Source organism: Meriones unguiculatus, chromosome 3 (assembly GCF_030254825.1).
Source record: "Meriones unguiculatus strain TT.TT164.6M chromosome 3, Bangor_MerUng_6.1, whole genome shotgun sequence".
Lineage (NCBI taxonomy): Eukaryota > Metazoa > Chordata > Mammalia > Rodentia > Muridae > Meriones > Meriones unguiculatus.
The window spans coordinates 43,319,546-43,342,342 of NC_083351.1; the positions used below are offsets into that span (position 1 = coordinate 43,319,546).

At 45.5% G+C, this 22,797-nt stretch overlaps 1 protein-coding gene across 3 annotated transcripts in view; it reads right to left on the minus strand.

Annotated features, from left to right (window-relative positions):
* Nucleotides 1–22,797, minus strand: part of Abca1 (ATP binding cassette subfamily A member 1) — a 117,405-nt gene that overhangs the window by 20,621 nt on the left and 73,987 nt on the right. For 2 of the 3 annotated variants that reach the window (XM_060379913.1, XM_060379911.1), the window contains exons 16-33: nucleotides 21,344–21,565; nucleotides 20,163–20,367; nucleotides 19,647–19,760; nucleotides 17,588–17,759; nucleotides 16,546–16,677; nucleotides 15,418–15,560; nucleotides 15,088–15,225; nucleotides 14,118–14,338; nucleotides 12,863–12,941; nucleotides 11,921–12,123; nucleotides 10,549–10,597; nucleotides 10,246–10,359; nucleotides 8,949–9,097; nucleotides 7,396–7,520; nucleotides 6,285–6,383; nucleotides 2,686–2,875; nucleotides 1,764–1,858; nucleotides 564–596 (exon numbers count right to left, since the gene is read on the minus strand). In XM_060379913.1, coding sequence (XP_060235896.1) covers nucleotides 564–596; nucleotides 1,764–1,858; nucleotides 2,686–2,875; nucleotides 6,285–6,383; nucleotides 7,396–7,520; nucleotides 8,949–9,097; nucleotides 10,246–10,359; nucleotides 10,549–10,597; nucleotides 11,921–12,123; nucleotides 12,863–12,941; nucleotides 14,118–14,338; nucleotides 15,088–15,225; nucleotides 15,418–15,560; nucleotides 16,546–16,677; nucleotides 17,588–17,759; nucleotides 19,647–19,760; nucleotides 20,163–20,367; nucleotides 21,344–21,565 — 2,483 coding nt within the window. Of the gene's footprint in view, nucleotides 1–563; nucleotides 597–1,763; nucleotides 1,859–2,685; nucleotides 2,876–6,284; nucleotides 6,384–7,395; nucleotides 7,521–8,948; nucleotides 9,098–10,245; nucleotides 10,360–10,548; nucleotides 10,598–11,920; nucleotides 12,124–12,862; nucleotides 12,942–12,968; nucleotides 13,042–14,117; nucleotides 14,339–15,087; nucleotides 15,226–15,417; nucleotides 15,561–16,545; nucleotides 16,678–17,587; nucleotides 17,760–19,646; nucleotides 19,761–20,162; nucleotides 20,368–21,343; nucleotides 21,566–22,797 lie in introns of all 3 variants that reach the window. The other variant, XM_060379912.1, reaches the window with a different exon arrangement.

A 22,797-nucleotide genomic window follows, 5' to 3' on the forward strand; every position in this document is an offset into this window, starting at 1 on the left:
AACAAGTCTATGAGGTCTCTTGAGCAGCCGCATGGGCTACTCGTTTTCTCATGCTGTACAAGCAGACTTTGAGAATGCATCCTTCCCTACTCTCACCTGCTCCTCCAAACTCCGGAGGGGCCATAAATAGGTAGAAATAAGTGGTTTTGATGTCTTTCACTTCCTCCAAGACCTCATCCTATAAAAAGCCTGAAAGCTTTTCCTTGAGTTCCTGGGCACCCTTGGGAATGTGTTTGGGAGAATCAGCTAGGATAGGTTTTTCCCCTCCTGAGAGTTTACTTTCTTTGGTCTCTAGAAGCCTTGAGAGACTTTTGAACCTCCTCAAGGACATAAATTATTTCTGAGGCCTCCAAGGTGAGGCTCTGTGAGAGTGTGCTACGCATGAGAGTGAGACTAATACAGCTCTGGCTGTGCCCTCGAGTGCCCCACAAGTCTGCAGCATCCTAGTCCCCCCTCATAGTGAGGCGATGCCCAGGAGTGTACGCATGGCAAACAGCCCCCAAACATCACTCTAGCAAGACTCGAAGTGACTCAGGGAAAACGGGAAGACAGGATTGACTTACCGAAACTCATTCACCCAGACCTTATTCTTTAAGCTGCAGAAAGAAAAAGACAAATAAAAAATCAGGTCTAGAGAGCACAGATCGTGTTGATGATGCAATGGTAGTCCTCTACTTGAGGACAGAGCACAGAGACAGAGGCAATCCTATGACCAAGCCCATGGCCAGCACTGTTGGGTTGCACCAGTGCAAAGAAGGCCACTCTCAGCATGTCCTGTCTGCTGTCTGGAAACCTTACTCATGAGAATCACACAGTAAATTAAGCCAATTTAAAATTCACCTTACAGGCAGGCATGGTGACACATGCCTTTAATCCTAACACTCACGAGGCTGATGCAGGTGAACCTATTGAGTCTGAGGCCAGCCTGATCTATATATAGAGAGAGAATTCCAAACCAGCCAGAACTTGGTAGTGAGACCCTGACTAAATAAAATAAATAAATAGATCAATAAATAGATAAAAGAATGAATAAGTGAATGATGGATAGATAGATAGATAGACAGATAAATGGATACCTTACAGACCCAGATTTGCTGAATTTAAACATTTCAATTCTGACTCCCACGTGGAGAGGTCAGAACTCTGGGAAATGCATAGCTGGTGCTCATTCCAGCACACCCTTGTCATTTAAAGTCACTTCAGACAGGGACAAGACCCCTGACCATACTGATGGGAAGGAAACGTATTTTCTGAGCACTGACTAATCATTGGTCACAGTGTGGTCATGTGCCAGGGATCTACGAGTCTCTGTAGAGGCTCCACAGGCAACAAGGGCCATGATGTCTACCCTGACCTTTCTTCAGCACACCTTGGTTTAAATGGCATCACCCACAACAGAGGGCCTAAGGCTCTCTGCTTATGCCATTTCCCTTCGACCCCACAACAAATCTAAGACTGTAACTCTAATATAAAATGTAAACAACATTTCACATAAGCTGAGACTTTATAAGAATAATGGGCTGCCCCTGGCCAAGCAGCCACTGAAGGATCAGAATTGGAATCTGAATCCACATTTGTGACTTATTTTTATTCTAGAGCTGGCAGCCTCATCCTCTAAGCTGAACTTTGAGATTCACACACCCTCCTGAAGCCTATCTTGCCTAGTTGATACAATGTGCTAAATTTCTCACAGAATCATGATTGTCCATTTCCCTACAGCTCAAATCTACATATGTCACAAGCCAGATTTCAATTGCAGGTACCTTTTTGCTATGATCTGCACATACGTCTTCACCAGATAATCTGAAATGTTCCTTCCGGTCAGATTCTGAAGGATGTCAGCAGTGTTCTGTTTTCTCTGTAATCACATAGAAACCAAGCTCACACATCTTTATAGGTAAGAATCGGGCAGAAAACAGACAAAAACAATAGGGACCCCAGGGCCCAGGCTAGACCCTTAGCCACCCACCACCAAGACCTGGTCCACCCTGCCATCAGCACTTTCTCCTCACTTATGCCAACCTACAAACATCCCTGGGGAAGTATTCTGGATATCTAGATGGGATTTTCCACACCACAGAATATTCAGGGAACAGCATTATAAAACTGCCCAGTTACGTTGGTAACTGGATCTTAAGCTGATTTTAAGGTGGCAATCAAGACTTAATTTGCACACCCACTAAAATCGCATTCCCACCCTCCATCCAACCTCGATTCTGACAAAACAGCAGGGAGATATCATTATTGTCCTGAAACTTCCAGAAAAAGAAGAAAGAAAGAAAGAAAGAAAGAAAGAAAGAAAGAAAGAAAGAAAGAAAGAAAAGAAAAAACAAAACCAAAAACCTCAGATCTCCCTCCAAATCTCAGAGCCCACAGAATGTCACAGTTGATGAGATAGATCTAAGCTTTGTGGTCCATTTATTCTGAAGTGAAAACACAGGCCCCAGGAGTTCACACAGCCACCAGGTCAGCTGTGTGTGGCAGAACCAGGGTTGGAAGCTGGGCCTGTGAGAGTTGTGTGAGAGCCACAATGTCGTCCACACTCCTCTCTCAAACACACTCACTTTTCTCAAGTAAGATCCAGGCGGAAATAATCCTGATATCACACCTCACTCTTCCTGCTGCCACACAGATGCTACCAGCCACACCCTGAGCCAAATTCTCAGGCACACCACAGGGACCCACCTGAGGAGGCGGCAGGCCCCCTGCTCCTGGGGGACACACAGGCAGCATCTTTTTGACCTTGTCACTGCTACACTGACAGGCAGGCGAGGGCTTCTTCATTGACCAGTTCCCATTTTGGAAGAGGTCCATGATGGTCTGTGGAACTGGGGCAGTGGTCCAGTCCTCCTCCCCGACCAAGCAAGGGGTGTCTCTGTAAAAAGGATAAACCAAGAATTGTAGGCTTCCCTGAAAAGTGCCTGACTTTCCCTGATGCTTTTAGAGCCCAAGATTGTTCTTTAGTAAGGACCTAGCCCTACCATTTGGAAAAGAGCATGGCATCATTCTGTTTTTTCTCATGGTAGCATGGGAAGCTGAAGAATCACAGAAAACACAGGAAAACAGAAGATAAACAGGCTCCAGATGCTCAGACTGAGCTCTGTTCAATCCAGTTAACTAACACTTGTTGCCACAACTCACATGAAGAGTCCACTATGCAGCATGCAGTGTTCTGTACCTTTCACAGTCTGCTGTGAGCAATACCAACTATTGCCTTCATGGGCTCCACATGCCCAGAAAGTGCTGGACGACAAATCAATAAACCTAATTTTACGCAGCCCCAAATTAAACAAAAATAACAGGAGAGTACATGATAACAGACCTTTAAATCTAAAAACAATACTTCAGCCCAAACATAAACGATAAGCTACCTAAAAAACCGGAATGATGGGATGGAGAGATGGCTCGGTAGATAAAGGTGTCTACAGACAAACCCAGGTTCAATCTCTAGGTCTCATGTGGTGAAAGACAGAACCAACTCCCACAAGTTAGACTCCAACTGCTACACATGTGCCATGTATGTCATGCATGCACGCATACATGCTAATACAAACAAATGTAACTTTAAAACAATTAAGAAGAACGAACAGTCCAGGCAGAAGCAGTGGGGAGTCGGGGGGTACGAAAGGTCCTGTGAGCACATGAGCGTATATATTTGATGAACAACAAGAAGACGGTGTGATGAGCTATGAGACAGGCCGACCAACAAAAAGGAGGGAAGGAAGGAGGGGGAGACACAGGACACAGTCATGGGTGTGAGATTATATACTTCATGCTCAGCTGAAAATCTTGTAGAGAATGGCAAGATCCAATTTATGTTCTTTAGTGAGTGGAGTGAGGAGCAGAGTGGAGAGGGAATGCTCGACTCAGGAGAAGGGCATCTCCAAGCGTCCCCAGAGACTCCCCAAGGCCCCAGTCTCTGCCTAGAGCACTGAACTGTTGGGGGCACACCACAAGTCCTTCACAACCTCAGGGCCCATTTTTCCCTACTGGTGAAAGAAGAGTATAAATTGACCTATTATTTCTAGTCTCTCTTCCATAGTTCCAATTTTCAAGATTCTACAATTTAGCCTAGAGCCACAATCTTTATCTCAAGTGTGCGTGCATACGCAGATCCACGCGTGCTTATAAATACGCACACAAGTGACTTTTCCAAATGACTTCTCGTTTCCTCTTTAAAGCCTCTTCCCTGGGGCATCTGTCCTTGTGAAACTCACCCTAAGACAGCCAAACAACAAAAGGCTGAGACAAACTAAAGACCACTGAAAAGGCATCCTACTCAGAATTCCCTCAGTCCTAAGAGTCTCCTAGAAACCTAAAATTCTAATTTCAACCTGAACTGGCAGGGTGAAGCACTTTCTTTCAGACTGCTTCCAACAGAGTGTCTGTGGTGCTCAGACAGCGCACACACCCTCTGATGTTATGGACATTTCTTTTATCTCTGCAGGCCAGTTGTCAACTCAGTTCTCTCTCCCATAGATCTGGCCTTTGCTGGAATCAATCCCCAGATCCATACAGTTCAGCTTACCTCATTATCACCTTACTTCATGATTCTTTCATACTAAGCCTTAACACAGAATCCCTAAAGTGTGGTGAAGTCAAGAAAAAAAAATATATATATATATGTGTCCTTCTCCACCTTAGTTTTTTGTTTTAGCTGAAACCAATATTGACTGCTGGATTTACCACCTAGTTAGTACTAATTACCCAGTATTAAGAACATCTGGCAACTATCTGCTATAGTTTCAGTCTTCAATGTCTTCCAAAGGCTTGGTCCCCAGATTGTGTTGCTAAAGGGAGCTGGCAGAGCCTGCAAGTCACCCTCAAAGGAAATATTGTGACCCCTAGCCTTCCTTCTCTTTTGCTCCTTGGCTTGGCTTCTATGGTGTGAGCAGCTACGTCCCACACACTCCTCATCACGATGTTTTACTCTGCGAGGGACCCCAACAGACCCATGAGCAATACAGCCACGGACCAAAACTCCTGAAACCACTATGAATCTTGACTCCTTTTAAGTTGGTTTTCCTCAGTGACAGAACACTGTCTAACACATGATCTGAGACTGTGGTCTGAATGAGAATGGTCCCACACGCTGATGTCTGGATAGTTGATCCCCACTTGGTAGAACTGATTGGGAAGAACTAAGAGGTGTGATCTTGCGGGAGGAGGTATGGGGGAAAGCTTTGAGATCTCAGAAGACTCTGCTTCCTGTTCGTGGATCAGGATGTGAACTCTCAACACGCCCCTGCCTGCCTGCTGCCATGCTCCTCACAGGGATGGTCATGGACTCACATCCCTCTGGAACTGTGAACCCCCACAAGCCCTTCCTTCTATGAGCTGTCTTGATTGTAGTGTTTTATCGCATCACAGCAACAGAAAGTGGTTAAGACAAATACTAACCGAGAACTGATATATATACAGAAACTATTCATCTAGAAATCTGCTTTATTATATATATATATATATATATATATATATATATATATATATATATATATATATATCTCACATACACACAGCCATAGTTCAGTGCTCAGACACAAGACTGGCTATCTTCCCCTTTGCGGTGTGCAATTCAAATTTTCCTTCCTCTACTTCTCTATTACCTTGCCAACTCTCCACGGTTCCTTAGCTATCACTCAGTGTGTGTGGCTCTAACCTTAGCTGCAAATTCTGTTTGGACCTGCAAACTTGAAGCTGTCTCTATGACCCCCAGTTCTCTCCTACTCACTTCTCCACTGGCTTCACTTCCTCATGATGTGCTTCTTCTGTGCACACACGGTCAGCTGGGCACATCACTGAGTACTGACCTACTATTTAAAACCAGTCCTGAACGTGTGATAAAAAATATGCAACTGTATAAAAGGAAAGTATCTGTTTTTAGGAAAGAAAAACCAGTGTGCCATCTTTTCTGCTTAAAGTGAAGAAACCAATAAGCAAAGCTGCAAACTGCACACTCTGCCAGTCTAGTATGCCACTCAAATATGGGAACTGGGATCAGGGAGAGAAGGGAAAAGCATTCAATCAGTGGGTATAAACCGTGATTTAAAATCAACATTATCACCGCAGAATAGAAAGCAAATGCCCATAATGATTTGCTATGCAGAATGTGAGAAGATTCTATTAGTTCCTAAATTGTTTGATTTGATAACTCCCCGACCTTTTAAAATAAAAACTGATGAAAAGGCAAAATGACAGTGGTCACAATGAAACAGGCAATACTAGCAGAAAGAAAACAAGGTGGCCATCATAAGAAGCCAGCTCATGGTTGAAGTGTCACTCACGGGATTGGGTTTCCTTCCATACAGCGGGTCCCGAAGCCTGGGTCTCTGGTTAGAGCATTCAGGAGTTCCTGGGTGCCTGTGTCCTCCGGGGCATCATTACTGCAGATACACAAGAGACATCCAGATCAGTGGTTCACCCAAGCCATGATTTGGAGGGAGGACAAGTTTTCTACAGGAAAAAAACTCTACCAAATACTTCTGAGGAATGAATGGGCTTTTAAAACTAAAAGCAAATAAAACTCAAAAGTCATCTGCAAGAAGCTTCACACATCTGGCATCAGGGCAACATACTCCAATGAAACATGTAAAGAGAGTTTACATATGAAGGTATGTGTGTATACATATGTGTGTATACATTTGAAATAAGGAAAATCATTAATGCTCACTTTTTTGGAACTCCTTTGACAATTATCCATTTGACACAGACAGCAAGAACTTTCCAAGAACAGACAGGCAGATTTTATCGATTATCTGCATGAAAAATTACCACGTCCCAGAAATAATGGGCCTACGTCACAAACCCATGCCACGATCTATAGCTACGGGCAATACTAGGTCACCAGCTAGAAAGGGATCAAACATAAGATGAAAGTGAGCTAGAGAAAAAGAAACTAATAAACTAGACATGCTACATACATATCACACACACACACACACACACACACACACAGCGGGGAAGAGACTTTCTCCCATCTGTAGACCTGCCAGTGCAGAACTGAAGAAAACCCATACTAAACAAGGTCTAGAAAGTTCCCTGTCTTTTTGTTTTTCTTAATGGAATCAGCATGGAGTAGAAAGCACTCTTGTCTACAGATACACACATACTATCTTCAACTTGGAAGATTTTGTGATTGCTGCATTTGGTCATTCCTGACAACAGGAGCCTAACGATACAAGACGAAATGCCCAGCAGAGCTTCTCCTGTTTTTTTCAAGTATCATTTACTGCTGTTCTTTGATGCAGCAGCGGCTTGTGTAGGAGCCTGAACCATCATGAGAAATTCCATCTCACCGAAGAACTGTGGATTCTGACATCTCAGCAATCAGTACAGTAAACACTGCTGTTCTGTTTGAACGGCCTCTGCCCTGAGGCACAGAGAACAAACGCATACCTGACAAATGTATACTGCTCATTATACATCCAGGGTTGAAGTTCCAGGCTGGGGTACTTGCCAAAGGGTGGCACAATCAGGCTGAACACCAGGGCAATGCAAACAAAGACAGCTGGCAGCACAATCTGTAAACGGGCATTGGAGGGGGGAGAGACAGTATGAAAATTGTGAGCAGCCTAAGGAGCAGGCCCCTGGATCTCCAGCCAGCCTCCTAGACTAGCAACACAGGAATGGGGAATACAGGCGAGGCCCATGGCTGAGTTCCACCAATGTATTTTTAGCATCTGGGAGGCAAAGGAGCCTGTAATCTAAGCCTTCTCTTCCCCAGACACTTCCTGATGCCGACAGCACAAAGTCAGAGGCCACTACGGTCACCTAATGGAGGCTCAAGCTGGCAATGTCACTGAGTAAAGGGTTGGCGTGACAATCTTAGGCCCTACCCCTTTTCCCTGTAAAGACAGAAAATCCAGCGTGGGTCATTGACTCAGGAAGAAAGCTGAGAGAAACATCCCTGGACCAGAAGCCAGAGCCCTGAATCCTGGTTCTGACTCTATGGCACGGGGTTCTATGTGACATCCATACATCTGAGGACTGAGGACATGAAACCAACTTTATAGCAATGCCCTTCCCCACCAGAAGCAGCAGCAGCCAACAACACGATGAAAAGAAAAATTGTCTAAATTCTTCCTTGAAATTCCCCAAACTTTATTATACATGCCTTCACTGAAAATATACCAAAAGATCTTTTCACTCATTTCTAAGAAATTTACCCTTTAAAGCTTCAACAATTCAGTGCTAACCTGTCTGCGGGTGGAACAGAGAGCTTTCTACTGTGCACACATCCCTGCATTCCATCCCCAGTGCCCTAAGAATTCAAACGGTAACCCTGGGCTCAGTATTCCCGTGTTTTGATACAGAAAATTATCACTGAATGAATAATTTCACTAGAAAGTCCTTAGTGAGAATTAGCTCATTTAATACCCCATTTTATGGTTATTTATGGTGTTAGTATCATTATCACTATCCAGAAATTAGAGCATTACAGATCAGAGAAACGTCAGCCAGTGATTAACTGAACTAGATTCCAAATCCAGGTCTACATGCCTCAAACTCCTGCCCTGAATTACTGCTGCCCAGGTTGTCTGCAGGGAGGACTCTATGGACATGTTCTCAATAATTCTTCATTTTGTAGAGTGAAATAACTGTATTCAAGTGCATCACTTGGCATGGCAACTCTCATGTTAAGAGAGTTGAATTTGCCCAACTAGTGTCTCTTTTATAATTTCCTCTAAATTTTATCCGCCTCCCCAACTAATGTCAAACTCCATTCTAAATAAATTCATTTTATCCTCCTAACAACTACATATTATGGCTCATCTTCAGATGAAGAAATTGAAGCTCAGGGAAATCACTGATTTGTCACCATTAAACAAATGGCAAGAAGCAAAAGTAGTAGAGACATTCAGTTGCTCTGATCCCAGTCTCTACATCTTGAACGGCAGTCCTGTCCCATCTACACCAGTCCAATGAAGGCAGACAGTAGCACATCTCACCTGAGCAAAGAACCCTTTCCTGCTTCGCCTGGCAATCAGCAGCCTTTTCCACAAAAGGGCCACGAACTGTTGCTGGGTGAGCTTCCAGCCTTTCAGCTGGTAGGACCCCTTGCCATCCACGCCACTGAGCAGGTCTGTCTCCCTGGATTCTGTAAGAATCAAACATGGAGGGTCAGCTACCACCCCACCTGTCTCTGATTGACTCTTCTCTTTCCTCAGCTATCTCTGGCAGGAATCTTGGAAACTAGAGTTGAAAAAGCCACACTTAAGAAAAGGCTCTGACTCAGTTATATTCCTCAATGTGTATGTATTTCAGTCCTCATCTGATGAGCACAGAAAAGGAAGATGCCTTCAGACAAGCAAAGATGTGCTCACAAGTAAGAGTAGTAGCCAGCTATGCAGCGGAGTAAGTCGTCATTCAGTTATTACACTCTATGAATCATACATCACAGAATTACATTCTATGGATTATGGAGGCTGGCACACACTATTGTTAGTCTCCTATCTTTTATATGCTTGGTAAAAAGTGGACAAATTTAAAACAACTGACCATGAAACATGAGGTAAGAACAAAAAGCTAGACTCAAATACCAGGAGACCAGATAATTTTCTGTCCCCCAAAATTGTTTAGAAATCCTTGTCTAATGACTCCTAACTGAGGATCTCAGATAGCCTACAATTTATTTAATTTCATACCACCCTTCTCCATCTCAGATACATATGGACACAGTCATCAAAAATGCGTATGTTTAGCCAGGTGCAGTGGCACACACCCATAATCCCAGCACTTTGGGAGGCAGAGACAGGAGGATCTCTGTGAATTCAAGGCCAGCCTGGTCTATGGAGGGAGTCCAGGACAGCAAAGGCTACACAGAGAAACTCTGTGTTGGAAAAAATAAAATAAAAATAAACAAAAAACCCCCACAAATTTCCCTTTTATTCCTTCAAATTCAACCACCCAGTAAATACTTTTCATTCAATGTTTAAACAACTAAATGTGCAAAAAACTGGGGCCCTTCAGAAATGAGAATAAATAAATGGATTCAGAACATGGAGTGGGGGGTTGTATACCCATAAGAAAACTTTGTACTAAGTGATGTGACAAGGGCAGCCTTCTTCAGGTTTGACCAGACACGCCACATTGGAAAAGGGACTTTCTCAGTTTTTTTTTTCTCTTTTCTTTGAAACCTGTTAGGATCTGTGATCTTAGCCAAAGGCCGTCAAAGAGATAGCAAAAAAACACATAAAAGACAAACTCAAGTTCAAACAACAGAACAAAGATCCTGCCCATTCTAACCTGGATCTATGTCAGAGTCATTCGGATCAATAGCGTCGTCTTCAGTGAATGGACGCAGACAGCTCTGCTTGTCCCCAAAGGCCCGTCTGTTTCGTCTTGCTGGCAAAGTACCATCTGAAGGGAAAAGGAAGGAATCCCACAGTTTATTTACTCATAACACAACAAACCTTCCCACAGCAAACCCATACACTAAAACCGAGACTGCATCGCACCAATGCTAAGAGAATGGTGCAACAGCAGTTAGCTTCAAAAGCCTGAAGAAAGTCTACCCGCAACCGTGTGCAGCCCACTCAGCCACATTACCTGAGGTCTCAGCGTCTACCCCACTCTCTTCGGCCACCTTGAGGAATATCTGAAAAATCAGAAAAGATGTCACTCTCCAGATTACGTTATGGAATCCCACGTCAGGCTCTCGAGACAAAGAAGGTGAAGGCCACATTTATCAGCAACAGTTTTATCAGAACCACCGGAGAGAGAGGCTGTTTTTGGCAGAAAGCATTTCCTCAGGTGTGACAGCCATCAAGAGTGCAGACAACTCTTTACAAAACAAAACAATACATTATGACAGGAGAAGAAATTCAACCTGAACCTACAGAGGATGAGGCAAGTCACTATCATCAGGTCTGTGGTCCCAAACACTGGAGTGGGACAAAATCGGGGTGACTTATCTGAGACAAAATGGCCAAAAGGAAATGAGTTTCTTATCGCTGGAAATAAAAACTAAAGGAGGGGGAAATCCGAAGTAAGGCCACTGATTTCCAGACCTGCCTGCAGACCACTCTGTAGGAGGCATGCATCAGAAGCGGAAGTCATGTCCCACAGAAACCCTGACTCAAAGGCACAGGAGGAGGGCCTCAGAACTTCTATTGTCACCATAGATGGCTCTACTGCCCCCTCCTCCCTGGGAACCGGGCAAGCCAGACAGTGTTTACACCCCGTTCCTGGCCCCAAGGCTTGGGATGCTTCATCTCTGAAGAGAGGCATTGCTAGGTGGTAGATAACCTGGGATTTGAAGCCCCAAACCCCTGATTCATAATCCTGGGCAACTTCCTTCACTATTAATTCTCACCCTGCTATGAGCATCAAATGAGCTTTCAATATTTAAAAACAAAACACCCGCAATGCAGCAACACTGACACACTGACCACATTCCAGGCCACGCCCCACACCCACTAGTGGGTCCTGTGGGCTTGGTTTTTTTCTTTGAGAGACAGAATAAAAAGTTGGGTAGGTATACAGATGGGGATGAAGGAATTGGAAAAGGGGCATTAATATGCCCAAAATATACTGTCAAAGAGTCAAGTAAAAACGTTATTTAAAAAAAAAATACAAAAAGATAAAAATAGGCCATGAATTTAAAAGAGAGCAGGAAAAAGCGTGGGGGAGGACTTAGAGGGAAGGATAGGATGGGAGAAAGGCTGTTAAGTAAATTACATGCTCAAGATTTTTAAAAATACCGAAGTTATTGAGTGCAGCACCTGGTTCTAGTGGGCTGTCTGTAGTCATTTGCCACAACACTGTTCACCCCAGGAGCCATCCTAATATTTCCGTGTGTTGCTATCACTACGCCCCTAACTAAGTTCCTGGGGCTAACATCACCCAGATGTCAATGACTCCATAGCAGTCTTATTTCCAGTGGAGACTGCTGCTCTGGCCTTGACGCAGTTAAGCTTACTTCTTCGAGGGTGGTCTCTGAAATGCCGTAACTGGAGATGCCCAGGTCTGAGAGCCGGTCATCGATCTCGTGGAAGAGTTCTACGAAGGCCCCCTCCTTGGCGGCTTCGTACGGCAGCACGTAGGTCAGCTCGTGCCCGATGTCCTCCACCAGCCTCGCCTCAGACACGTGTTTCCTGATGAGGTTGGAGATAGCGGAGACATCTGCAGGGACCAGAGTGTGAAGGTGCTCAGTCATCTCAGCCTCTGCAGCATGAGCCAGCGGTCCCTGCCTCCTCCATCTGCCTACAGCTCCAAAGCACAACTTACACACCACAGGTCCTAAGATGCCAAATGGCTCATTTGTCTCCAGTGTGAGAACTCCAGGACAGCAGAGACTATCTCTAATTTATCCTTTCGTCACCAGACCCAGGCACACTTGTAGGGTGACTCGCTCAGACTGAAGCCTTGTGTCTAATGTGTATGCACCAGGACTTTTTCAAGGAAAAAAGTTTAGATACCGTGAAAAACCCTGCCCTTTTGAAAAGTCTTAGATAAGGCTATCCTTTATTTTCTTCAGAAGAAGGTTAATCAAACATCTGTGGGAGCAGAAACCTTCCTGGGAAAAAGACGGCTGTTGGACAGCCAGCTCAGTATTTTTACTCCATATGCCACTGGTAATACTGGTCACTCAAAGGCACTGTTAGAGGAAAATAGAAATGCTATTCCTTATCTCCTGGGCTCTCACCTCTCTTAGATGCTGAGTTCAACTCCCTTCCTGCTGGATCAGCCCTCCACAACTCATCCAGCATATGACTGAATCTACTCCCCTCAAGGCATTCCCCAGACTCCCAGTCATATCCCCAAGCCCCAGTGCTCCCCAGCCAGCAAGCGTTAGGCCAAGCCACCGCCAAGCTGCATTCACTCCCACAGCCACCCAGCCCAGCCCAGCCCAGCAGCAAACCTTGAGTCAGCGCCACCAGCCTCTGCACCTCTCCTCCTCTGCCTCCACTCTGCCCAGCTGCGGGGAGCTCAGGCACCACCTGAATAAGAAACCCCAGAGTCCTTACCGATGGTCAGCGTGTCACTTTCATGGTCGCTGCCCAGGCCAGCATCAGAACTGCTCTGAGAAACACTGTCCTCCTGATGGCAAAGAAGGAGGTGAGAATGGGTCAGGGCTGGATATAGACACCACCGCCTTTGAAGGACAGAGCATCCAGGAAGTCTTACTGTATAAAACCAGAGCGGGTGCAGCTGGCAGCCACAGCTTCAGAGGCCACTGCTCTGGGGTATGTGTTCTATGTGGACAGCCTCACTGACGAAGGTGAGAGGGGTCAGCAAACTGAGTGACTGTCAACAGAACTGTGCCCTCAGACCAATGCTGGCACTAGACATTCGCCAACAGTCCCAGCATCAGCTCTGTCTGTCTGCTTACCTAGTTTAGTGCTTCTAAAATGTTAACATGCATTCAGTCAGTCAGGCAGACATGGATTCGGTGGGCCTGCACTGGTCCCAAGTCACCGAGTTTCTAACAAATTCCCAATTGAGCCTGGCATTGCTAAGTCCTCAGACCAGTCTTAAATAAGGAGGCTCCAGTTAAAAGAAAAATAAGTAGCTAGGAGTGCAAAGCTTGTGGGGCAGGCAGGTGGTATGGTTTGAGCACACAAATAAATCTGAGACATGGGTGATTGATAGGTAGTCCATTTTTTCTTTTAAACACACAGGTTATATATATATATATATATATATATATATATATATATCCCCATATATATATATTTACCCCCATATATATATATATATGGGGGTAAAAATTCAGTGTACAGTAAATACTTAATGCTTCATAGTTTCTCAGTACAGGTCAATGAGATTTAAGGCAATAAGCAGGAATGGCAGGGCATTTTGTAGTCAAGGCTCTTCTTACCATTTGGCAAGTCTCTTTTCTTTTATGGAATAAAGCCCTCAAAGGACTTTTCTCCATCATTCAGGGTACTTACTTCCAGAGGAAATATAATGTGGGCTGCAACAGAACTACCATAGTGGGAACAGGTCTCCTGGGCCTTCCACACAGGAGCTACGATGGACCGCAACAGGCCCACAAAGCAAGGGGAATATTGCCACATCTTAGCAGCATGGGGCAGGGGTGTACAAGCCACCTAAGCCAACGAGCCCTGGCTGTCTAGTCCCCGCACCAGCCCAGCCCCAAGATGGCCGCTCACCTTCTTCAGACATGACACAGTGCTGCTGCTGTTTCTGCAGGAACTCAGGGACGATTCCACATCTTTCTTGACCAGCGTCAGGTAGTAACCTGTTCCCAGCTGGTTTTTCAGAAACAGGGAGGAGCCCACACAACACAGCTTCCCATGGGAAATGATGGCAATTCTGTCCCCGAGGATGTCTGCTTCATCCATGTGGTGTGTAGAGAGAATAATGGTGCGGCCTGCCAGGCACAAACACAAGGAGAGGGGACAGTGGGACCTGTTGGTTCTCACTGACCATGGTGGCACAGACGACAGAGATGTCACACATGAGAAAGACCTCTGTAGACGTAACCCCAGGATGGCAAAGCTTGGGGGACAGCTGTTGCACTGTCACACAAAGGAGGGAGGTTTGTTTTTGTTTTTGTTTTTTTTAAGATTTATTTAGTATTTATACAGTATTCCGCCTGCATATATACCTGCAGACCAGAAGAGGGCACCGGATTCCATTACAGAAGGTTGTGAGCCACCATGTGGTTGCTGAGAATCAAACTCAGGACTTTTAAAAGAACAGCCAGTACTCTTAACCTCGGAGCCATCCATCTAGCCCAGAGGGCAGTATTTATTTGGGAACCTGCTCCACAGAATGTGCTAAGAGGTTTACAGACATTCCCATTAGTTGGGGCCAAAATGAATAAGGACACAGCATCTGGGCTCATGAGCCTCAGTCTACAGCACATCGTAACTACAACACAGGTGTGTACGCTCGTGCCCTTTCTTCTGATAGGGCATAAATGATGAAGCGTATGCTTTAAGAATCTTGCAAAGCAGGCCTCCTTTCTCCCTCCCACAGGGTAGGTATTGAACTTTAAATAAAGAGGCTCCATGCTTCTCTTGGGAAGCAACTCTGTCACCTCAACAAAACCAGCCACAGTTCTCAGGAGCCCTTCTCTACCCCAGGTCGCGACCTGAAATACGTCACAGCATGTACCTTGTCGGTATTTCAGCAGGAGCTCCCATATTCCTCTGCGCGAGTAAGGGTCCACACCGGCTGTGGGCTCATCCAGAATGACAACCTTGGATCCACCCACGAAGGCCAAGGCCACAGACAGCTTCCTCTGCATGCCACCTACAAGACAGAACAAGACACATCCTCAAATGGTGAATGGAGGTAGAGGCAGTGAGAGATGACTGGAGGTGTCCGCCTGCAGACATGGACAGGAATAGGCTTCTGCTACCAACCACCTAGTCTTGGACTCTGGGGTGTTTGTCTGGAGGAGGAAGAACAAGAAGATGGGGAAGGAAGGTGCCCCGGGCTCACCTGACAGCTGACTTGTTTTGCTTTTCAGCTTGCTGGGGGGTAAGCCAACATCCAGGGCCATCTGCTCCACCTCTGCTTTCACATGCTTCTCCGAAAGCCCCTTTAGGCGGGCATAGAACCAAATGTGCTCTTCAACGGTCAGCCTAGGGGAAAGAGGGGCAGGTCAGCTCTGGGCTCAGTAGGACGTATGTAGGTTGGCACATTTGTCTTCTCTTTCACACCATTCTTGCCGTTAAAATATAATCAATTTCTTTTTTTTTTAAATGTATTTATTTACCTTTACATTTTTTTGTATGTGCACTGGTGTTTTGCCTGCACGTGTGTATATGTGAGGGTGTCAGATCTTGGAGTTACAGACAGTTTTTATCTGCCATGTGGGTGCTGGGATTTGAACCTGGGTCCTCTGGAAGAACAGACAGTGCCCTTAACTGCTGAGCCATCTCTCCAGCCCCCATAATCAATTTCTTAAAAAAAAAAATTGGGTAGCCAGAAGGAAGAATTCAGGGTACACAAATAGCGAGTCATACAATGGATCCCTTATATCCCATTCCCAGCAGGCCTAGTTGAAGTGGGAGGGCCCAGCCCACTGTGGGGGTTGCCATTTGTAACAGGTAGTTCTGGGCTGTGAAGAAAGTAAGTTAAGCTAGCCATGGAGAGAAAGGCTGTAAGCACCTTTCTCTCCATGGTCTCTGCTTCAGCTACCGCCTTCAGGTTCCTGCCCTGACTTTCCTCAGTGGTGGACTTGTGAGCTGGGAGCCGTAAAACAAAATAAACCCTTTTCTCCCCAAGTGGTTGGTCATCTTTTTATCACAGTGACAGAATGCAAACTAGAGCAAGCAGGAATGCACAAGAAAGGTAGCTGAGCTAAAACACGCTCCAACGCAGTAATGGAGAGCATGACTTTCAAAATCCCATCAGCCACCTGGACTGATGCTACAACTACATCTCCTTTCTCCCTGAAATCAAAAGGCAAGCTGGTTACCGTGTACCAAGAGAGATTAGATGTCCACTCCACACCCAAACAAGGAAAAGTCTTTAGTACTACCCAGAACACAGGGACTCCCAGGTCACAAACGGGGGGTGGGGGTGGGAGGTGGATATTCTTTTCCGTGTCCTTCTGCTACTCACATGTCAAACAACACATTATGCTGGGGACAGACTCCCAGGTTCTGCCGGATGGAGCTCATCTCAGAGCGAATGTCCTTCCCCAGGATGTAGGCAGTGCCCGAGGTCGGGGGAAACAATCCGGTGAGTATTGACCTGAGGACAAGAAGAGTAGATTCAAGAATCAGGCACACTCAGCCCCACCACTCAGTGCTGCAGAGCCACGGCAGGGAGAGATCACCCCACTTGACACTCTCTCCCTGCCTTTCTAATGGCATCTAATAGAGGCCCACAAAGGAAGAGGCCATTTGCTTCAGTGAATAGCTTAAGCATAAGCCTATGTCTTAGAAATAGAGGTTTTAGTGAGAGCATCTGAAAAACGGCACTCCTAATTTACAACAGGGTGCTCTTTAAAACATATTTTGTATGCCTAACATTTTGTACACAAAAATGAACAATAACGTATTATTAAAAGATAGAAATGTTTGCATTGCATGCTAGAATTTTTGAGTGTCTCACATCATGTTCATAACACACTGGTTTTATCTTAAAGAAGGAAAAAACAACAACAAAGAAAGCCTGGCACCCCCAAAGATCAACCTCAAATGGCAGAGGGGCTACACTACAAACCATAAGCTAACTAAGATATTCTATGATCCTGCCTCCATCCTCACAGGTCCCAAGGAAGGCAGAGGGAAGAGGGCTACCCAGGCCTTCTCTCATCTGCCTAGAGACAGACTTCCTGGAAGTGTCTTTCTTCCTCCTTCTTCCTCTAGCTTGTTTGATCTTTCTTCCCAGTTTCTTACTTCGAAGCTCAGATCAGACGACCTCAGATTACAAGAAAGCTGAGGAATTCTGAGTGCTGTATGGGAAAGGTCATCCAAAGGTTCCTCTTTTAAGCTAAAGGAAACACACTTAGCAAAATCTAGGCCTCAGAAAGCACCCTCGTGGTTATGGTGGCACATTTCCTCCCATCATGGTCCACTCTAACCAGTGACCAATTCAATTTCATTAGGTCTGTACTTCTAAGCAGGGATTTCCTAGGAGAGCCACGCCCTCTTCTTACATGGTGGTAGTCTTCCCTGCTCCATTGTGCCCCAGGAAGGAGGTGATCTGGCCCTCGTAAAAATTCAGCGTCAAGCCATCCACAGCCACCTTCATGCCATCTCGGTAAACCTTCACCAGGTTCTGAATGGACACACCCAGTCTCAGGTGAGTGGGTTCCTCTTCCATGCAGACTGTGACAGAAGAAAGAAGACAGAGATGAACTCACAGGAAATACTGACCTGACCAGTAGATGCACAATCACAAAAGTCTGTGTTTAGACCTTTAGAACTAGTTTCTGTCCATCTTCAACCTTTAGTGTTGCTGTCAAACAAATGACAAAAATATTTTAAGCCCTTTGGGATACTTGTGCTGATGGTAAGAATGAACTTATAAAGGATCATTAGTCTTTTGATAAAGAAAGGCTGCACAAGCAATTAAAATACAAGATGCCAGTGGTATTAAAAAATGTATCTAAAGTGTCATGGATGCCCATACACAAAGTACTACTTAATAAGAAGAAGCAATGAACTATTAAAATACATAATTTGAATGGCTCTCAAAAGACTCATACTGAGTGAGGAAAAGACACTATCAAAAAATATCTACTATCCAGTTCCATTTCCATAATATTCTGAAAATAGCAAAACTGCAAGACTCAAGAACAGACTGGTAGTTAAGAGACATCAAAGAGTAAAGCAGAACAGAGAGACAGCCATTGACTATTAAGCAGTTACACAAGTGAGCTCTGAAATCAGGAAACAGTTCTACATCTAGATTGATGAGCTAGAAAACATACCTACCCCGAAGATAAAATTCCCCAGATCTCACAAAATGAGTGTGGAATGAGGAATTCAATGGTCTGAGGGCTGTACCAACATCAGTTTTAAAGTATACTTTGGTTTTAGGTTTGAAAACTACGCTTTAGTTATGTACGGTGTTACTGTGTTGGGGAACCACATGAAGAGTACAGGGGAGCCTCCTCATGTACTTCCCTGACAACTCCCTGCAAGTCTGTTATTCAAAAACAAACAGGGTCCTTTGCGTTACTAGAGGGTTGTTTCAGGAAAAGGAGCAACTGACTGTTGAGAATCAACACAGACAGCTCAGGAAAGGGGCTGAGGAGCCACAGACTTAAGAGCACAAAAGGGGGAGTTTGTAAGTCAGGTAAGCGGAAGAAAAGGCTCCACTGTGGGAGGAGGCACTGAAGACAATGGTCTGGAGCTTCAGAAGAACATACCACGCCCCAGCACACACAGCAAGGGCACTGAGAACAGGAACAGAGAGGAAGTAGCAGGACACTGCACGTGGGCACCACACTAAGGAGCTCCATACCTTGGCCCCTGGAGACCCAAGGAAGGGCACAGAAGAGAGGCCTTCTGACAGCACAGGAAGGTAAAGGGTACTGACAACTACGGAAGAAGCAGGCCACTGACAGTGTAGAAGACACTCACACTGAGCTGAAACCTGGGAAGACCTAAGGCATCACCACCTGCAGTAAGGATCACCTAGGAGAGGATCAGCGCCTGGTTAAGGCGGGAGGGGTGCGAGCAAGGAGGAAGCACAGGCTGAGACTACAGCAGCCACCCACAGAATCCCTGGCATAGACTGCCACAGCAAAGTAGGCAGAGATTAGCTCCACAACCACGGCTGACTAGTTTTTTTTTCTCTCGGCTTTATGGTGTAGTACAATCGTCAGATAAGGAAGAGGTAAGGGTATAACTGATCAAAATATACCTTCCTAGAAGTGGGGAGACAAAGGAACTGCTCCTCAGGAGCCAGACAGGATTCCCACTAAGTCAGTGCGTGGGACAGCAACAGCCTGGGTGCATTTAAAAAGGGGGACTTGTGTGGGATTTTCCCATCTCTGATGGGGTGGAAATTTAGAATTTTTTTTTTCTAAAAAAAAAAAAAAAAGACAGGGTCTCTCTGTGTAGCACTCACTTTCTAGACCAGGCTGCACTCGAACTCACAGAGATCCACCTGCCTCTGCCTTCCCAAGTGCTGGGATTACAGGCACGCTCTGTCCTGACAGGGAGAGCAACGCCAGGTGTGGTAGAGTACGGGTCAGCAGTACTTACTTTCTGATACTCCCTTCTGGCTAGAACTAGGGTGGCTCTTCTCATCGCTTTCCTCACCAAACCAGTAGGACTTGGTACAAGGAAAATACCATGGCCTGGGAATCCCATACTGTCCTGAAAGGAAAGCACAGGTATGAGCCAAGCTGATGCCAACTCAGCACTTCTGATGTCTTCTAGCCAGACCGCCTTTCTCCTTGGCACACTCTTTGGGGAAGGAACAGACCGGAACTGAGGCAGAAGGAGATAATTAACTTTTGCTGAAACACTGTGCAAATCACATATTCTGCCCAGCACCTGGCACACTGGGTTCAAGAGATGAGCAGCACCGTGGAAGCAACAGGTGTGCGTTCAGCACAGGTACCTTCACTTGTGCCGTTTGTTTTTCACAGGCTTTAGCCCAGGCCACTTCCCAGGGAGACCCCTCATCCTTCAGCAATGGCAACACAAAGAAAGCAATGATGTACAAACAGAGTCTTTCCCTACAGTTAGCCAAAGCAGTATGGACGCTTGGAGTACCTGGAAAGACAGATTCGATGTACCACGTCATCACCCCATAGAGGAAGGTGTCAAACAGCATCATGGACACTGCGGTGGTGAGACTGAAGCTATCTTCCTCCACCGGACTCTCAAAGAAATTGTCCCATTGTACCCCGATGCCTTGCTCCTCAAAAAGGGCAAAATATTCACAGCCAAATCCAAAAGCCACAGGAGACAGAAGACTCTGAAAGAAAAAAAGCAAAAGCAACTGTTCTATGCCCTTGCCTCTCTCATTGCTCTCTTCTAATGTAAATTCCACGTTGAGAAGTTGAAATTTGCAAATTACATCAATTATAAGGCAAGTACATATTCTCCTAGCGTCCCTTTGGAGATGCCGACTCTCTTGCAGCATATAAAATGATTTCACGTATAAGCACTTATTAGGCCGACACTTTTCAGAAACACATGCATGAGAGCAGCTGAGACTTTTAGAACTGTATGTTTCCCAAGATATTACAAGGCTCAACAAGCCTGTCCCCTGTCCGGCCTCAAACTGACATTCATCAAGGATTTTTTTCCTCTGATCTATTCAGGCTCAGAGAAGCCACTTTAAGGCTTAACATCTATGAGAAGCAGCCTGAAACACTTGCAGCATGCTGAGAGCTTACTAATTAATATCTTATCAGTGACCCAGGGGGTCAGGTAGTGAGTGGCTCTTACTGGTTTTCTCGCATGCTCAAAGACCACACCTACACTGCAAAAAAGGGGAAAAAATGTCCTGGTCAGGGATCTGTGGGAGGATAAGTCATGTTCAGTCTCGTTCAGTCCAGAAAATATTACCCAAGTCAAGCAAAACAATAGATATGAGAAAGACAAGGGTCAAGAACGAGCCATTTGTGGCCTCAAGCTATCCGTGTACATGACTTTACTGTGAGCTCATTATGGCCAAAGAGCTAGAAGATAGGGGTGGACATGGTATCTACTGCCTAAACTAGATCCATCCCCCCATGTCATTTATCTGCAACCAGTTCTAGGTACAATCTTAAGATCTCTGACAAAAATAAAAAATGAAAAAAAAAAATCCAGCCAGTGTTCACTGTAAGAGCAAAGAAGAAACAATTTAGTAAGAGAGGAGTACAGAGGAAACATCCAACACCCTGGGGGCCGGGGGCTGGGAGGCACCGGCACAAAACATCTCCACAGAGCCCGTAGTTACTCACAGCGAAGATCTTGATGGAGAAGCCCACGTAATCCTGCCAGGCTACGCATAGGACGTAGGGCAGGTACAGCGTGAAGTAGATGATGCCCCCACAGGCTGCGGCCAGGTTGGCCCGAGAGAAGAGCGTGCTAATGAGGAAGCACTGCAGGATGGTCACCACAGCAAACATAGACAGGAAGACGAACACCACACTGGGGTCACTGTAGGGCAGCAGGTTTCCTAACTGGAGAGAAGAGTCTGGATAAACGTGGAGCCTGGGCAAGTCCAGTCACTCGTTCATGTAATCTTAACACTGGTTTGTACACATAATGCTTTCAGAGATAATGCAGGGGAACAACGCTGCTCGGTTTTCTGATGAGAAGTAACTTACGAGAGACTACACATGAAAAAAACACAGCAGAATTAAGAGAAGTACTAAGTCCGGAACTTTCCTTTTGATCTTAGTGGATTATTTTGCTCTCTGTTTCTCACAGAGATAAAGATATTTGGCTTCTCCTTGTCTAAGGACAACTACTGCCTCTAAGAAAAAAGTTGTGAGAGACAACAGCCCACATATCCTTTCTTTCCAAGAGCCCAGGAGAAAAGCCAGGCAACCAACCTTAACTTTTCCCTGGTAACTACAAAGTCTTCCTTCATACACTCATCTAAATTCTTGGGGATATTCTGGGCTCTGAGTTCATCTGTAGTCACTGTGAACACTGAAACAGGCCCCGACAACATGCAGTTGACTTCAACAGTTCCCACACGCTGGCCACAGGACCCCTTCCCTTGTTCACAAGGCTTATTAGGTCCTTGCCCTCAGATACCAGAGCATGAGAAAAGCGTTTGTTTCAGAACGGCATGCAAATAAATCTTGGTTCTGTCATCCCCGAGTACTTTCGTGAGGCCCTGACCTTCCCTCAGCACTCAATGGGTTATTGTAGGGAGGGTACACACTCACAGCATTTACTCCAGACAGAGCTTGGCATTAGTGAGTGCTCATTAGTGAGTGCGTACTGTGTAATGGCTGGTATTAAGATGAATGTTACATCCTCTTGCTCTGCTCACTTTCTTTCTCTTGGAATACACTAACTTTCACAAGAGGCATCTTTATGTGAAATAACTGTTGAAGCTGAAAAGCTCAAGAGTAGATTTGTATATGAGACAAAAACTTCACTGCCCAGACTCCATTTTAAGGGAGGGCTTACCTGACTGTAGATAAAGATATCCATATGTTAGCATCTCTGTTGTCATAGCTAGGAGAGCCACCAGGCCCTGGAACATCCTTTCACGGTGAGCCCCCATGATCCCTGATCCAGTGACTAAATGGGGCAAAGGCCTTAGAGGAGAAGAATCTAGACTTCTGAGCTCAATGAGGGACACTCTTGGACAAGCTGCATGTTCTCCAGAGCACCCCACTAGGCCACTGAATCATGGTTCACCTCCCTCTGCATGACCCAGTATGTGCGCCATCCT